General features: G+C 45.0%; 1 protein-coding gene across 1 annotated transcript; it reads right to left on the bottom strand.

Moving 5' to 3' along the window:
- Positions 1 to 1,909: 1,909 nt before the first annotated feature.
- Positions 1,910 to 14,212, bottom strand: atp1a1a.4 (ATPase Na+/K+ transporting subunit alpha 1a, tandem duplicate 4). Its single transcript, XM_044012870.1, has 23 exons — positions 14,060 to 14,212; positions 13,488 to 13,595; positions 10,698 to 10,757; positions 9,477 to 9,578; positions 9,286 to 9,387; positions 9,077 to 9,190; positions 8,849 to 8,983; positions 8,642 to 8,759; positions 8,244 to 8,512; positions 7,843 to 8,151; positions 6,545 to 6,679; positions 6,261 to 6,453; positions 5,989 to 6,164; positions 5,768 to 5,904; positions 5,058 to 5,208; positions 4,791 to 4,959; positions 4,348 to 4,502; positions 4,135 to 4,258; positions 3,905 to 4,050; positions 3,684 to 3,814; positions 3,487 to 3,588; positions 2,653 to 2,744; positions 1,910 to 2,100 (listed from the first exon to the last, which is right to left on the bottom strand). The coding sequence occupies exons 1-23, from the start codon at positions 14,069 to 14,071 to the stop codon at positions 2,072 to 2,074; spliced, it is 3,069 nt and encodes a 1,022-aa protein (XP_043868805.1). The 5' UTR covers positions 14,072 to 14,212; the 3' UTR covers positions 1,910 to 2,071.
- Positions 14,213 to 18,500: the final 4,288 nt, after the last annotated feature.

Raw genomic sequence — 18,500 nt, forward strand, 5'->3', positions numbered from 1 at the left:
ATATAGGCCACAGATTTGTTATGATCTCCTGACAGACAATGCAACAGGGTCTTCAGAACCACACTGCCCCCTCTGGCCACGTGTATATGACAGCCTCAAGCATCCACACACACACACTTCACAGCTGGGTTCACAGACACCTCCTTTTCTTTCCCCCTGCTACTCTGACAAGGTTGCGCTGTGTGATAGCGGACGGCCTCTGCTTCTAAATACAGAGCTGCGACGCTGCCATATAAGCAGAAAACAGAAGAGACAGAATGAAATCATCCATTTAAAGATTCCACAGTGCATGGCCCCCCGATAAGCACTGCCCCTCCCCGCAAATTAACTGACAATGGAACGCTCCAGTGTTCCTCCCTGACCCTTTAACCCCCTGCAGGAAACTTTCCTTCCAACCCCTTATCATCGGCCGTGTTTAGGAGCTTTAGCTTGGACAAGAATGCAAAGTATGCGCAGTTCCACTGTGTGAGAGCATTCCTGTATGTGTACATTGTAAAATATGCTACAATAAACGGAGGCTTTTAGTTCTTTCTGTCCCTTTTTGGACATGTAAGTGTTCAGTATTTGCTTCCATCAATTAATCAATCAAGCTCTTAAACCCTTTTTCATCCCACAGCACAAATGAGAGATTTATTCAGTAAGCTTGGAAGCAGAGCTGTGCCGACAGACGACGGCGACGACGGCGGCGGCAGGAGTGGCGACTTTCAGACTTTTCCCGAGTCATTGCAAATCCTTACCCAAGAAAAACCCCACTTTTAATCCCAGTATTCACTAAATATCAAACATTTTTCCCACATGTTGCAACCGCAGACAACAGGGTCTGCTATTGTGTCGACGATAGCTCGACTGTCACTCACTGTCTGGCTCCCCGTGTCTTCTAAAAGACGTTATCAGAGCGGCCTGAGGAGCACTCGGCACCAGCTGACAAGATAAACCAGGGAGAGATGGGCAAGATTTCACTGCGAGGAGTTCATCTTAAGCTCTTTACACACACACACACACAGTATCTACAGTATCTTTACACCTGTTTTGGTCTATTTAACCCACTGAGAATGACACAAAAGTCAAATAAAGCGTAACAAAACATCATCACGTGGACGCGCAGGTGCGTGTGGGGTATTTCTGTTTTCGTGTCCATTCATGTGCGATCCGTGTAGCTTGCGTGTTGCCACCATTGTTCTATAAATAGCCTAGATTTTATTTAGATGTTAGTGAGAGGGCGCAAGAGAGAGAGAGAGAGGGGGGAGCTCTCCAATGAGTTGCCATAGCAACAGGCACGTTCAGGGGCCCTGCTTGTGAACGAAGGCATGATAACTCACTCTCTCTTTCTCTCTCTCCATCTCAGTTCATCTGAATTGCAGGAGAAATTCATACGCAGCAAAATCCGACCTGCAGTACAGACGATTGCGGATTAAAAGTCACATGAGTGGATTATTCCTTGTCCGCCTTTTCCTTTTTCTTCGTGTTTTTGTCCATTTCACACGAGAAAAATCACAACCGATTGGCTTTTTGACGGCAAATCTTCACAAAAACCCAGACCATGTTCGAGTGTGTGTGAAGCTGCCACTGATGGGGAACACACACACACACACACAGACGAGAGGTGGTGAGGGGGAAATCATAATGAGCGGGGTAAACACGGGAGTAGATAGCACTGGAGTGGGCTCGGTTCATTTTCACTGAGGGCCCTCTTTGCATTAGTGGTCAACAGAGCAAACACTATAGCGGCAGAATGGCTCTTGACATAATGGACACACACTCAAGGAAACGGGTTAAAAAAAGGGTCAATAATACCAGATAACATTGACATGATTAGGGTATTAACGGATTAATCAATAACAGGAAATAATCTGTTTCTGATTCTGGTGATTACGTCGGAAGAAACAAACTACAAAGCCAGCCTTTGATGTCCAGTGGCACAGAAATGTTTTATTGCGAGTGAAATACATTAAGATATTAACTTATCAACGTTTCGTGTGTGTTTTTGTTTTTTTTTCCCGGACATGTAACACAGCAGTACATACAACGATGAAAGACCGGGCTGCTCCCTCCGTGATTGTGTCGCGTGGACTCAGTAGTACGTCTCCTGTTCGACCCAGCCTAAAAAAAACCATAAAACCAGTGATTTCAGCGTCCAAGTTGTTAAGATTTGAATGAAAATCTAACACAGGTGGATCTAAAAAGGGATAAAAAAGTGCCATGTGAAATGAGAGCAGATTAGGAAGCGTGAACGAGTCGTTTCCTGGATGAAAGCGAATGCCGCAGGACTAACGTCCATCTACAGTATGCATTGTGTCCTGTATCATAAAATGTAAAAAAAGAAGAAAAAAAAAGAATCCTGTGTGTGAAGCTTGAATAATGTGATTTGACGTCTTTTGCTTGACCCAGAAGCTACGGTTTATTTTTAGGCCTCCTTCCACGCTGTGACGGGGAAAAATAGCTTTAGTCCCGCTTTTCATATTTTAAGGAGTCAAAAACTGGTCAGAAATCAATGGCTTTTTAGGACAAATTCTTTCATAAAATGTGTAAAATCACAAAATTATGTTGGTGTTTTCTCACTGTAAACACATTATTCACCACGAATAGGCAATGAGACGTTCACTGATCTGTGACACAGAGAGACAATACAAGAACCACGAGTAGCAGACTTACCGCCTGGGTTGCGTCTGAGTACATATCTTCTGGCTTCATCGTACAGGAAGATGAGGAGGGAGTAAGGGAAGGCACAGAACCACCAACAAGGCCTGAACAAGTGTGGATGGAAGAGAGAGAGAGAGACTGAGTCACAAATGGGGGACAAGAGAGCACTCTTCCTGGGTCTGTGTGAGAGTCTGAGTAAAAACACTGGTGGACTGGAGTTTACGCCATTATGTTCAGCTGAAGTTTCACTATAAGAGCATGTGAAGGAGGCTTTTTGACGTCTAACTGCGGGAATTCATTCAGAGGGACTGAGCGAGACTGGGCTCAGGGTGAAATGGTTTCAAAGTCCAAGTGCAGCTTTGCTTCCGTTAGTTTCAGCTAAACATTTTCTCAGGTAAAAAAGGTCAAACGAGAAGATCAGCGTGACAAAATGAGTCGAAGATAAAGGCGAAGCTGCGTTCGATAATATGACTCAGGTTCCGAAACCGAGAAAAGTAAATTTCTCAGAAAATGACTGGTTTAAAAATCAGCAGAAAGTCTTAAATGTCATGAGGGGAAGACGACAGTGAGATATCAGCCGTGTGTTTCCTGCTTTCTCTGTTACTCTGTAGCATAGAGAGTCTCATAAAATATACACTATATACTGTATATATATATACATATATATGTAAAAAACAACAGGGATAAGTGAGTGAAACATACAGTGCAGTAAAAATGAACCAATTTCAACAAAAGACACATTTTCACAGCAGATGAGACGACGCCAGGGACAGAAGAGTCTCCAGGGAAAGAATCTAAGCGTTTTTACGAATGACAAATAATAGAATAAATGTGTGTTTCACTCACTTGAGTGGGTACATTCTGAGCGCGACATCCATGCCTGGGCAGTATGACAGGAACGCAGCCAGAGCCGTCTCCTCAAACAGCCCAAAGATGAGGATACGGTTCCTGAAAGAAGAAGATGAATAATCATAAATGACACCGTCTTTTAACTGAGGATTTTAAAACGTTTTTAAAGGTGTCGCGCGTGCGCGCGTACGTACTTCATTCCTTGCTGGATGATGGAGTTCCTCCTCGTTTTACAGATGATCAGATCGGCCCACTGCACGACCACGATGCTGGCGAAGAACGCCGTGTGACAGGTGAACTCTACGATCTTTCTGCGCTCGTACGTCTGAGGGGAAAAAAAAACAACGGTTCAGCACCGCGTCTCTTCCCCTGACATGATTCGTTCATCCATATTCACGATATTGCCAGTACTGACCCACTGCTGTCCGTAGCTGTCTTCCAGGTCATTCACATATTTGTCGTCCCAGTGCACTCTGATGCCTAAAAGGTCCATGGGCAGGAAGCCGTTTTCAGCCAGGATGACGAAATAGGTGAAGAACCCAGCGGTGGCCTGCATCATACCTACCAGAGAAGAAGAGTTCTTTTCATTAAACGTCGTCTTTTCTTTTAAATAAAAGTGCCAAATAATGACAAACGTGTACTTACCGATCTGTCCGTAGGCGATGCTGATGAGCCTCTCGTTTACTAGTTTGTCTGTTTTGGGGTTTCGGGGCTGTCGCTTCATGATGTCGCTCTCGGCTGCTTCATAAGCCAGGGAGATGGCGGGAACCTGCGAGACACCATGCGTGGATTAAAAAGAAACGAAAGAAAAAGAAAAAAGAAGCTGCTAAAGACGACAAGCGACGGGGAGGCGCTCACCATGTCGGTTCCCAGGTCGATACAGAGGATGGTGACGGTTCCCAGCGGCAGGGGGATGTTGGCGATGATGAAGAGGAGGAAGGGCGAGATCTCGGGGATGTTGCTGGTCAGCGTGTAGGCGATGGACTTCTTCAAGTTGTCGAAGATCAGACGACCTGACACATTATTAGCACCGTTAAGATCTCATGTGAAGTGAAGGAGGGGAGCAGCATTTGGCCACTAGGGGGCGACATTCTTACAGTAAAGAATATGCATAAGGTAAGAAATGCTTCACAAGTGGATTCCACTGCTGAATAAACATCATTTTAAACACTGTCCTCACACTTTGTCTCACTCTCTAGATTCAGTTCTTCTTCAACAGTTTCAATTTTGTAAATTATAGTGTTCCCAAGACGACGTCTGTACATGTCTGTGGGTACAAAGTGTCGTATCGCCGTTCTCACCTTCCTCGACGCCGGTGACGATGGAGGCAAAGTTGTCGTCCAGCAGGATCATGTCAGCCGCCTGTTTGGAGACGTCGGACCCGGCGATTCCCATGGCGACACCGATGTCGGCCTTCTTCAGAGCGGGAGAGTCGTTGACGCCGTCACCTGTCACGGCCACGATGGCGCCCTGCGGAAGAGACAACAGGTGTTTACGTGTTACAAGTCGGTCCGGGGAATAAATAAATTCAATTCAGTACGCCTCTAAGTGGTCACGTGTGTAGATACCTGTCTCTGACAGCCCTCCACGATGATCAGCTTCTGCTGAGGGGAGGTTCTGGCGAAGACGATTTCGGTGTGGTGCTTCAGCAAATCGTCCAGGTTCTCCGGGGTCATGTCTTTCAGGTCGTTGCCGTGGACGACGCACGCTTTGGCATCCCTGCGGAGGAAGTGAGAACAGAGTAAGGACGAGAATGACAGTATTTTGCATGTATTTTTGAGTGTGATTTGAACAAAGGATGGACTTCGCTGATGCAGGAACAGTGAAGTCACCATTTCGGGGACACGAGAAGATTTATTTACCCGCAGTGATTTAATGATAAAAGCCTTTCTGGCTCAGTAGGCTGCGGGACCTTGTTACATTTTAATTCAGCTTTATTAACTCTGGCTGTGCCACATTTACAGGAACGTTTTTATTTTTTTATCCAACTTAAATCGGGGGTTCCCACACCTTAGTTGACACACCTTTTCAAGGCCTTTCCAGGACCAATTCCCTCAAATTCAAGGGCCAAATGACAAAAGATGGGAGGGCAACTTGTAAGAGTCATTTTCTTTGGTGAACCAGAGATCTCTCGCTTAACTTTACTCATTCATTGTTCTGCATGGAACCTCGCGTCAATTAATTAAGACTCCACGCTTGTTCTGTGGCATCAAGTTCACAAACTTCTGAGGATTTCAAGGAACCAAGTGTAGAATAATCCCGATTAAGAAACACAAACCTGGGGTTGACCTCTGTGACTGGGACGTTCAGACGGGCAGCGATGTCCTCAACGGTCTCGTTACCTTCAGAGATAATACCCACACCCTTGGCAATAGCTTTAGCTGTGATGGGATGGTCACCAGTGACCATGATGACCTGAAAGAAAGGCGGAGAGAAAACATTGAAGCACGAGATCTTTGTCGAGCGTTTTTTTTAACCTTTTCCCTGACAGTTTCACACCTTGATTCCAGCGCTCCTGCATTTCCCGACGGCGTCAGGCACAGCGGCGCGAGGAGGGTCGATCATAGACATGAGGCCAACAAAGCAGAGGTTCTCAGTGGGGAAGTTCACTTCATCTGTGTCAAAAGCAAAGCCCTCTGGGAACTGGTCGTCGGACAGGTTGAAATGGCAGAAACCTAAAGCACAGAAGGCAATCCGGGGTCAGTTAGGACTTCAACTTCAGCTTATTTTATAAGGTTTGATAAAAAAGTACACCAGGAGCTATGTCGTACCCAGCACTCTCTCTCCAAGTCCTCCCAACTCAACGTAAGCGTTCTGGAAAGCGTCTTTCATCTCGTCGTCCAGAGGCTGCTCTTTGCCCTGCAACACGATGCTGGAGCAGCGGTCCAGAATTCTCTCGGGGGCTCCCTTCATCACCAGCAGGTGCTTGGTCTCGCCAGGAGTTGCATTCTTGTGGACAGAAAGCTGCGGGAAAGACGGATAGGACCCTTTTTTTTTAATCACAAGTCAGGAAAACAATGACATCAACTAGACAGTAACTGTGTGGATTGTTTACCTGGTACTTGTTGGTGGAGTTGAAGGGAATCTCCGCAACCTTGGGGTATTTGTCCCTCATTCCAAGAACGGATCCACAGCACAGTTCAATACACTTCAGCAAAGCTGCTTCTGAGGCGTCACCGGCTACGTCTCTCTGTGGATTTAAATGGTCCGTATTTAGATTTTTTAGCACTTTTTCATTCACACACGCTGTTGACACAGCCGTTTGGAGCAACATGGGGGTTAAGTGTCTTGCCCAGTCTAGTGGAACCGGGACTCGGACCTTAACCTTCCAGTCGAAAGACAACTCTCTACGCTCTAGCACTGATGCGTTGTCACTGCCACAATTGATCATGCAACAACCTCTGAGGGTTTGATTATTCTATTATTCACCATTTACTGAGTCTATTTTTGGTGTTGATGAAATTTGTGAGTTTTCTTGAATGCATCTCGAAGAGTGGAATTTTCGAAAAATTCTACAAATAATACCATCAAATATTCCTATCCCTAATAAATACTCTCTGGAGAAGAAAAGAGTGGATGAATCGGGGGAAAACTTGACTTTAGCCAATAAAATATCAAACAGCCATTTTAAAATGAGTACCCGCTGAGCTATTTTGCAGTAAAACCCTCAGCATTGCCTCATTCGTTTTATCCCACACCACACACTTTCTTTGAGAGAGAAATACATTTGCCAGCAGTCAGTGAGAAATCAATCAATGGGTCTGTTGGGCGACCTTTTGCTGTACCAGCAGCCGGATCGCTCAGCCCTTTCATTATCTCAAGTGTTCCCGTATGAAGATTTGTTGATCAGTTTGGCTGCATTTGTATTTTTGCAGGACTCAAAGGGTTCCCTGCCAAGTCATGATGCCGACGACGCCTCCCACACAGCCACTGCATTTCATTTCTCATCGAGCAACAGTATCAAGTTCAAGCCGACTGGCCTTCAACATCGCGCCACGAGAGAACTAGGGTTTAGACCCTTTGGTTAAAGCAACACTATGTAACGTCAGAATCACTACGACGCTGCACCCCGCTCGCTAAATGTCCGGTCTTTCACTGCAATAAGAGTCATGCCGAATTGTATAAATCAGTTAAAAATACCGTTATTAAAAGTCAGACTGAGATACCAGTGTTCATGTCCAACATTCAGCAAGAAAACTGGTAAAATATCAAAACTACAAGTTTGGTGTATTTGTGGCAGCAACAGCACTCTATTACTATAATTTATGTCCAATAACAAATTATATTCTAAAGCTAGAGTTTGACATAATCCTGCATTGAGGTCTTAAGTTCAAAAAAGGTAAACTAGTTTACCTTCAGGATGGGGACGTTACTCTGGTCAGCCAGGAAGACGGCGCGGTTGCAGAGTCCGGCGACTCTGGCCAAGCTGGCCCACGTGGCCGAGCTTCTGTCGAAGGAGGCGCCGCTCTGGTTCTCTGTGGTGTCGGCCTCGTGGATCTGGTTGTCAAACCACATGTGGGCCACGGTCATCCTGTTCTGGGTCAGGGTGCCGGTTTTGTCGGAGCAGATGGTGGAGGTGGAGCCCAGTGTCTCCACGGCTTCCAGGTTCTTCACCAGGCAGTTCTTCTTGGCCATACGCTTAGCGGTCAGGGTCAGACACACCTAGAGGAGGGATTGCTTTGGTTAGCTAAGAGCCGAGTCAACCTTCAAATCCATGACTAGACATTGGATACACAGGAACCACAGCGACTCACAGTGACAGTAGCCAGGAGACCTTCTGGCACGTTGGCGACAATGATACCGATGAGGAAGATGACGGCCTCCAGCCACCCATACCCGAGAATGAGTGAGAGGATGAAGAAAGAAACACCGAGGAAGACGGCGACACCAGTGATGATGTGGATAAAGTGCTCAATTTCAATGGCGATGGGAGTTTTGCCGCCCTCCAGGCTGGAAGCCAAAGTGGCAATACGACCCATGACAGTGCGGTCTCCAGTGTTGATGACGATTCCTCTGGCAGTACCTGGAGGTAGTTAGAGGCTTTTAGCTTCCACCTTTTAGCTTGATTTCCATGTAGCTCTGTGCTAACTTCTTTAATTAAACATTTAAATAAATTGATTTTATATTGCTTTTGGATTTTGAGTTGAGTTACCTTCAACACAGTTGGTCGAGAAGAAAGTGATGTTCCTCGTTTCCAGTGGGTTGTCGTTAGAGAAGTCGGGAGTACGAGTCTGTGGCTCTGATTCACCAGTCAGGGAGGAGTTGTCCACCTGAAGGCAGAAAAACAAAGAAAGACACAATAAGTTCGATGTTTTCATTTATTTTACCTTAGTGTCCATGAAGTCTTTGAGGTACAGACCTTGCAGCCGTGAGCGGAGATGATTCTCAAGTCAGCGGGGATCCTGTCTCCACCTTTGACCTCCACCAAATCTCCAACCACCACCTCCTCAGCATTGATGCATTTCTTCTCACCGTCTCGAACAACGAGGGCTTGCTACAAAGACCAAATGGAAAATACATGAGTATGAATATCAAATTTAGAAAGAAAAAAACACAACTAAAGTCGCCTTTTCCACAAGAACCTCACCTGTGGGACTAGGTTCTTGAAGGAATCCATGATCCTGGAGCTCTTGGCCTCTTGATAGTAGGAGAAGCAACCGGTGATGATGACGACGGCAGACAGCACAACACCCAAGTACAACTGCAGGATTAAAAGGGGAATGGATTGTGAGTTCATTCATTAGTGGAGGGTATTTACATACTATCACACATATGCACAAAGAAAGGCCTCCTCACATTGTCATTGGCAGGCTCATCTTCTGAAGCAGCCTGGATACCGTAGGCGAGGAAGCAGAGGATGGCACCGATCCACAGCAGCATCGAGAAACCGCCAAACAACTGGAAACGAAGCGGAACGACGTTCAAGTTTCGCGACGAGAGTCAGAGGAAATGTGTTTGTGCTAAATGTGACAAGAGGCCGTTTCTACCTGTCGACAGAACTTGACCCACTCTGGTGTCGTGGGAGGAGGTGTGAGGGAATTCGGGCCATCTCTCTCCAGGATCTCTTTTGCTCTGGTGGATGAAAGACCCTAAAAAAAAGACCCAGAGATGAAAGATAATGGGTTGACTGTGTATTTTGGCTTCCTCATACCAGCCAAGACTCTGGAAGAAAAGCGTCAACAATAGAGGAGACACCGAATACCTTCATGGCTGATTTCATATCGTGTTTGTGGCCATGAAAGTGTAAACTAAGGAAGACCTTCCTTGGAAAAACCTGTAAATCCAGTTTTTTTACGTTGCACATTTGTCTTTAAAGATGCCTTTGTCCTTGTTCAATGGAAGGAAACATGTCCTTCATCATGTTTCCTTCCTGCTAAAGTGGAGACATGTACACCGTTACATCCTCGGCAAGAAGCGGGTTCAAGGACAAAAAAAAACTGAGTTATCTTACACACAATGTGGAAAACAAAGCTCGTAAGACAGAGTGGTCTGTGTGTACATCAACAAGACCAAGGTCACACTGAAATATCGTACAAATGAATAGTAAATCATGACTGTGGTTTTCTGTGGAGGAATATCAGAAAACAGGTTTTTGTGTCCCTGTGTGAATCAAGTCTTTGTTTTGGGTCCAAACTCTGACTGATCAGATTTCAGCAGATAATTAGCACCAGTGAAGCATTTGGCCAGTGTGGGGTTGTATTGGGTTGTGTAATAACAGGGTTCCAAGCCTTGGTTGACATATAATTCAAGGACTTTTCAAGGATTTTTCCAGGACAAATTCCCTCAAATTCAAAGGACTGAATGTGCTGACGCGGCTTACGGTGAGACGGATTTACTGTGAAAGAAGCAGCGTTTCTATGGTTGGGGAAGTTGCTCGGAGTTTCCTTGTTGTCCGACTACAAATGGGATGTTGGGGCTTCTGTAGAATTAAGTAAGGCCCTTGTCTAAAGGACATGAAAGCACCAAAACAAACGCTAATTTTATATTATACACTTATAATAAACTGTCACCAAACGTTACATGCTAGACCTTTAGGATGTGACAATTTAAGTGGGAGATAAATACATTGTTTTGTAGTTTTGACCTCAGTCTGTGCTGTGACATCTTCCTGGGGCCTTTTTGATCTTATCAGCAGCTGCAACTGCGGTGAGTTACTATCACTGTGACACACGAGCCCGGCAAAAAACAAACAAACACAGATTGCTCACCCTGGAGAGATCAGTTCCATACTTCCTGTGGAGTTCATCCAAGGTTAACTTGTGATCATCCTATGGAGAGAGAGAGAGAGAGTGATTACATATAATGAGCCATTTTATTTTCATACTGCTGATATTATCTTCTTTGTATGACCAGGATTATGTATACATGTGGGTCCATACATTCGATATTAGAGGATTCATGTAAAACCAGTCCTGGTCTAGCAGAAAAAGGTTGGGGTTGGGGGCTGACATGATCTCAGTTTACTGTGAGCAAACAGTCCATTCAGGAGATTCATTGTCACCAACTGCATCTGCTACACTGATGTTTACTCCCCGACAGCGTTGTCGTGGATTTAACACAGTGATCCCATTTCATGTGCATGTGTGTGTGTGTGTGTGTGTGTGTGTGCTTTTGTTTTGTGTGAAATGAAAGAGCGGGGGAACATCATGCCAGCGAACCGCGAAGAGAATCTGACACATCCATGTGCCTACACTGAGTTTTCTGAATAACGCCCACAGCAAGTGAATGAACAGTCGTCCTTCCAACATTATTTGGGAGATCTGACATAATACCTGACTCCCACTTTTCTATGACTTTTGTATTACACTCGCGCTGTCGTTGGAGCCGTGAACAGAACACCTTTACAGATATAATAACCTGAGTATATTTGCCATTTCAATGACATTTAGTGGGTTTTTCTCAGCAATTATTCCACAAGTAGTTAGCTTGTGTGAGAACGCTTGGCCAATTTGCATGGAAAGCATCTGCTGCCACTATTATTATTATTACATGACATTATAAGTACACGGGGTAGAAAAAGTTTGCCCTGCGTTATGAATAACATCACTATTGACTACTTAAGTTGAATGTTCCAATCCGTCATTTCCTTCATGAAATCATCCAATTGCACAACAGTCATGTGACCACATGCGGTAAGTCTATGACTGAGTGAAGTGACTCCCTCTGCTTTCCGGTCAGCGCAGGGAGCGTGTGCAGCGGCACAGTTTTGCAACGTACTGTAATAAGTGAGAAAATGTGCCGTACACAATGTGTCATCGTATATGCTCCAAGTTAAAGTTCTTCTTAAACCTGTGGAGGAACTGTCTTCACTGGTTGACACATAAACGTCAAATAAATCACATTTTAATGACGTTACATACGGCACTTCCTGTTGCACTTTGGCACGTCGTTTTCACGTCGCTATGGAAATTGCTTCCATTGTCTTAAAGTGGACTTTGATACCTCGGGTAATCGGGGTGATCATACAAGTATGACGGCACAATAATCATTAACGTGTCCCATAGAGAGGCCGCCTTCACTCTCACTACTGTTTCACTACTGCGCGTTATACTTGTATCCTTCAAAGTACAGTTGAAATGTGAAGCCTGTGGATTACGGATGCGTGACGGTTCACGGCTGTTGACTTTGAGCCTCTTTAAGCCTCGGTGAAGCAACACAACGCTGCAATTAAGAGTGTCTGCCCTTAATTGCCATATGAAGTGGGGAGGGGCAAAGGTGACATGGTTGCTATGGCATTGAGATGTCCTTCCTCAGCAGTGGCAGGACTTTGAGATCTAGTTAAGACAATAATCATTAATATGTCACCTAGATGGGACTTTTATTACCTAATAACTTGCAGCACTCGCTGACCCGCCGAGTGACTTTGAACACACTCTGTTGAGGGTCACCAATTTAAAAGAATTCTAATTTCCTAATGTTATTATAATGTTTTTAAAAACAACTCTGTGTAGAAAAGCACATCTGGCATACACGATTAATAAAAAAAGTACAGCATGACCTAGATAAAGTCATCGAGGAGAATACAGACAATAATTCAAATAAATACATTTACAAATTGTTCAATAGACATTTTAACATCGCATGCTCCTTAATGGTTTCTCAGTGTTTTAAGAGGATCGGCTGAATCTGCCTCCTTGTGACCTGACCTTGTCAAGGACACATTCCTACAATGCTTTAGTAGGCACTGTTTGTTTTTTTTAAAGGGAGTTTGTAGTCAAATACAAAAGTAAGAGACGCTATTGTTAACTATTTAAGGGGTTAGGGTTGATGTTTTACAACTTTTCTGAAACACATTTCTGTCTATGACAAAGCCCCCACGGTGCATTTGCGTGCAGCGCTGGTGCAGAATCATGTATCAGCCCCTTTTTGACGACTTGGGGGATGAGGTTCAAGCGAGGGCCTCGCTGACCTTGGGAAGTGACCTCTGTCAGCGCACAGAGCGGGACTGAGAACAACAGCTGACACCAGTGGAAAACAGTCGGCCAAACTTGTCGACATGTGACATTTCAAAGCCCGGCCAAAATTCTTCTATGTGTGCTTCTACGGTTCTCCGAGTTGTCTGCATGTTTGTGGCTCGGGACGAATGAACCCACCCCCGTCAATTAAACCGAACCCAAAAATCTATTCTGGCAGCAGAACCGTAACCGCGGCGACGCGATGACAAAAAGAGAACCTCACATTTTGGTGCTGCAAGCCAAACGAGATAAGTGTGATTTACCAGTTAAGTACAGCTGTGAGCGCCGTAATAACATGTGACATGTGCATGCGGCGGTGGAAGTAGCAATCTTGCAGCTACAGTCGATCTCATGTGACTAGCCCTGAGGTCACAGCAGAGGTTTTAGGCCGGGCTTTACTGTATCACTGCCAGACATAACAGCATTAACAGAGCCGGAACAGGGCTGTCATTAAGACAAAAACAATGGTGCAGTTGTAATAACCAGGAAGGTCCTTTTGTTTAGCAAATATTCCATTCAGTTCAGCTCCCTTGCTTTACTCACCAGGTCAACTTCTTTCTTCAGCTCGTCCATATCCTTCTTCTCCTTGGCTTTCCTGGCTTTCTTGCTGTTATCTGACGTCGGCGCCAGTTTGTAGTCATCTTTGCCTCTCTGAAGTGAAGGAAAGTGAGACACACGAAAAATGAGTTCCTGACTAAGACGGCGCACATGTGGTAAGATTGCCCTGCAGCTTCCTCTTTCTTTTTTTTCTTTTTGCACGACTCAAGAGGAGAAGAAGAAGAAACTGTCAAAGTTGCTCTTCTAACATCCCGTCAAACGTTTAACGGCGACATTTGAGAACGACTAATAAAAGAAGTACTCCATTTGACAAATATAATGAGCTCACAATTCCTTTAAATTGTCTAAAGAGACGAGGGGGGGGGGAGGAATGAGCACATGTGCGGCAGATTTCGAAACTACAGTGCAAAGTACTTCAGGCAATCCGCAGCTGTCAGGCTTTCACCAACAGCCTGAGACCAAAACCTGGTCTCCAGCTTGAAGCAGTCTAATCTCAACCTTAATGTACAGACTCAACAAAACAAGAAAAAACGTGTGTAAAAAGCTCCAATACTTACTCCCAGTCCCATGGTTGCAATTCAAGTGTGAGGACTATCAATCCAATTGTCTTTCTTTAAATTGCAACTTTCCTACTCCGCCTCTCTCTCACACTCTCTCTCTCTCTGCCTTCCTGTGCCTCCCTCACTCCTCAGAGAGAAGATAGGCTGCTTCACATTACACCACCTTTATAGACAGGGCTGTCTCACCTGCCATGAGAGGAGGAGCTGTGGCGGCAGGGGGGAGGGGGTTGAAACTGGATGGGTGAGTTAAAGTAGTGCTGTGGTGGCCGGGGGGGTTATGGTGGGGGAGGAGTGTGAGAGAAAGGAGGAGGAGTGAACCGTTCTCAACTTCCCTGTTTGTTCTCACCGCCTTCTTTTGTCTCTTCACTACTTTTCCCTTCACTTGCAACAGGTGGTTTGAACGCAGAGGTAACACGAATGCGGTGTGCATTTTAAATAGATACAAACAAACCCAAAAATTAAGAAGAAGAAGAAGAAGAATACAGCAGGATAGAGGATTAGTGAACAGCTGACAAATAAGAGATAAAGACCAGAGCTGCAAAAAGGTGAAAGTCCAGTTCTGCAGGTGACTGTTTGCCTACAGTCAGACATTTGAATAACAAAGTGTGAACGAGGTTGGAAGATGGATTAGGACTTTTTCCCGCAAGGGCTTGGGAAAAAAAAAACGGGTTGGGCAAAACTGTGGCTCCAAACAAAGATAACACTTGGAATGCAAAAGAGAGAAATCAAGTGAACATCCAGCTTTCACTCTCGGTCTGGGATCACACACACTTTGAATATTAAAGAACTTTCACCTCAGATAAAAAACAACTGTGGAATCCACTGCACTTCCATTCGTGAAGTCATGGATTTATCTACGTTAATCAAACATTAAAAAAAACTACATTTATGCTGAGTCTCCTAAAAGCTTTGGGTGAGATTTAGGTTTCATGGCTACACATTTAGCTGTAATAAATGCACAATAATTGTTATCAGAGGCCCCACCTTAGTGTTCCAATAAGGTTGGGTTTATCTGATGCTAATCACGGCCATACAGAGCGGATGTCACTGCCCCTGAGTGACATTGCCGCTCAGCAACCCCGTGTCCTTAATTAACGAATAATGTATTTGACACAGAAACCCCCTCACACACACATGGCTTGTGTGTTTTACGCGTGAGACCAAAAAAGGCGCATCCAAGTATCTTAGCTTTCTCTCAGTGTCACCTCGCGTCAATGGCGTCCACCTTTGCGACCAACCGAAGGACATTCATGACCCTGAGGTCCCTCATGAAACCAGGGAGTGCCTCTTTCCTGCTCACTGAAACCTGCAGGAAGGGGGGGGGGTTGTCCTTGTGGACTGATATGTTTGTAGTAAACTTCCAACTGTTTATAGTCACCAGAGCATGCAGGGAGGAGGTGGAGGAGGGGGGGATGAAAAGGAGTAGAACTAGTAGAAATAAAAGTGACTTCTTTTCAGTCAGTTGTATCTGCACACAGGCCAAAGAAGAAGATACAGCAGTGTGATGAATTCAATTTGCTCATATTCTATTCAGAACAATGAAATGGACCTCAAGGGCACAGTTCAACTGAAGATAAAAAGAAAACTCTATCATTCCTTTAGCCCCAGACTGCTGTTAATCCAGTCAAATGACGGGTTTGAGTTCACCGCAGTGGAACACGACCAGAAAGAAATTGGTCTGCGGTGAAGTCACTGAAATTCACTGGGCTGCAAACGAACACCATGTGCTCCCAAAAAAACACAATCTCGTCTGCAGCCGCTGGACGTGCAGCTGCTGATAAGCACATGCGACCACGCCCTACACATCCAATCGACACACGCAGACACACACACACACACACACACACACACACACCGTGAGAAATTCTGTTTACACTTTCATTGGCAGCATTTCTACTTGAGCACGTTTAAGTCTTTGGGAAATCGACCTCCCACGCAGGAGCGGTTTCAGCCGTGCATCAGTAAAAGCAAAACACCAAAGTGTGATTAAGTCTAAGTGGCACCCTGAGAGTTCGTCACGTGACAGCCGCGGGGTTCAGCTGTGTAATTACGGTTGTATAGGCTCTTGTTTACCCCCAAACATTGTTCGGCCATACATAAACAAGTGTATGGACTGAGGACATAAAACATGGCCTTTAGGATGTCACTGTAGTGGCGAGCACAGATGGGTAATAGGAGTGTTTTTAGGGGAAACACACTCTGTGATGCGAGTCAATTGTTGTTAAACAGCCATGTGAGTGAGAAAAAAAGGCCTTTTCTGACCCGCATGTGATGATACATAAGCAAAGACAGGAAAAAATGAACAATGCGAACTATTTATACACGATTCTGTATGATGCGGTTCTTCCTTTCATCCCGTTTGTTGCATTGTCAGCTAAATTTGAAAAAAATGCTCAAACTCTTCATCTCGTCCGGCTCCAACAGACAGAACTAAATGTAGTAAATGATCATTTGGCGGGTTGCGACGTCCATAAATAGGGAACTGGGTAAATGTTTGACTCTTCTCCTCAGTCACTGTGGGAGTCTTAACGGTCATGGACTTTGGACCGTGTGTCTTAAGACTCTTTCTAAAACGTTTAATAATCAAACCAAAAGTTAAACGTTAAATTAATTAACCCAGTGGAAGAGGGTAAAAACTAGGGATGCACGATGTTGGACTTCTTGTCGATATCCGATATATCGAGTTCTTGGGCCGATAATCGTTCAAATCTTTTGTTTTCCATACATATGTCGCAGCCGATGTAGACATTCATTGATAATACATCAAAAAGTCAATATCTACTGATAACAATATGGTGCTGATAATATTGTACATCCTCATAGAATCAGATTAAGACTGATCTATCGGAAAAGAGAAATTACATTCCAGCTTTGCTAATTCAGACGTAACTGCACATAAAATGAATGCTGCTTTTCCTTTACTTGACAAAGTTCTAGCACTACTGGACTCGTCTCTGTTTGGTATCGGTCACGCCGCGATCCATTACTCTATAGTACCTCCTCAACGTGGGCGGGGGCGTCATAGCACGATTTATGCGCAACTCAAACACGCAAACTCATGGCAGACAAAGCAGTTGTTTTGTTTACTGAATCATTAGAATCAGTTGATGATTCTCACAGAATCGTTTAGTACTTAGATTTAACAGACACTTTTATCCAATGCGACGTACAAAAGAGGAATAAGCTTCATAGAAGTAGCCTTGGAAAGAACTTCACGAGATAGAAACAGTGGACTGATAGAGGGTGAGAGTGCAGAAGTGGATGGAGATAACGTAAGGTAAGTGCTAGGACAGAAGATGCTCTTGGAAGAGCTGGGTCTACAAGAGCTTCTTGAAGATAGACAGGGACGCCTCTGTTCTGGTAGCGCTCGGTAGGTCATTCCACCAGCGTGGAACGACACATGAAAAGAGTCTGGATTGTCTTGTGTGGGGTGTTGGCACCGCCAGATGACAATCCTTTGATGACCGGGGTAGTCGAGGGGTAACAGAAGCCTTTATGAGAGCATTTAAGTAGGTGGTAGCAGACCCATGAAGCACTCTGTAGGCTAGCATCAGTGACACAGTCACTGGACTGAAATATGGCTGGACGGGTTGTGCTTCAGCTCACGATCGCAAGGCTTTCAGCAGTGCTGATGCTAAATACACCAGACTCCAGACTCTTTGTTTATTGCTCACTTTGATTCTTGTGTCAGACGTCGCGCTCATGATTCTTCCACTGACGACTCTCTCTGACCAATCAGTGGCCGGCAGTGTGTTGACGTCACATTTTAGTATCTGTATATGTACATACATATATATAATATCATGGAAAAGCATGATAACATTGGCCCGGTGCAGTGTGGAAAATTTGTCCCTGAGTTCCTGAAGTTGCCAATCTTTCACGTCAATAATCCTTCTGGTTAAATTCTAAGAAAGAAGGAGTGGTGAAACTACATTGTCACGGTGGAATATTCCCATTCACAAGCACAGCCTGTGCACCGCATGCGTGGTTGACGTCCAGTTTAGCGTTGCAAAGGACACTGAATGCTTGCGTCCATGTGACAGCCTCGTCAAATTGTCCCCCCCTCCTCCTTCAGTGGAGCCCTGCACACACTAGGAGCTTTTGTCTCCGCCAGCAGCCGTCACAAGACTTCGACTACTAAACCTGTGACTCCAGCTGCTACAGTAACAACTAACTCCATTTTACACTCTCCTGAGTTCTGCTTTATTTATACTGTGATGGATTTTGCCACTCCTTCCTCACCATGAAAGAGGACAGAGGAGGCATTTTGACATCTTTGACTGCTCCTTTCAGGTTGAGATCATATTGCTCATGCGTGAGGGTAAAGTGACGTGAGCTGACTGGTGCGGCGTCAACAGTCGTGCGGGCTTCGTACCAGGCCATGGGGGTAAAGAGGAACTGAGCCAAAAGACTCTGTGCTTTAACCCTCAAATATAGA

This window comes from Solea senegalensis, linkage group LG2 (genome assembly GCF_019176455.1).
Source record: "Solea senegalensis isolate Sse05_10M linkage group LG2, IFAPA_SoseM_1, whole genome shotgun sequence".
In the NCBI taxonomy this organism is placed as follows: Eukaryota; Metazoa; Chordata; class Actinopteri; order Pleuronectiformes; family Soleidae; genus Solea; species Solea senegalensis.

Excerpts from the sequence above, each read along its gene's own strand:
- atp1a1a.4 (XM_044012870.1), bottom strand. Across the intron at positions 4,051-4,134 it reads CATCGCCTACGGACAGATCG|GTATGATGCAGGCCACCGCT; the intron begins GTAAGTACACGT and ends CTTCTCTGGTAG. Across the intron at positions 2,101-2,652 it reads ACTCAGACGCAACCCAGGCG|GCTGGGTCGAACAGGAGACG; the intron begins GTAAGTCTGCTA and ends GGTTTTTTTTAG.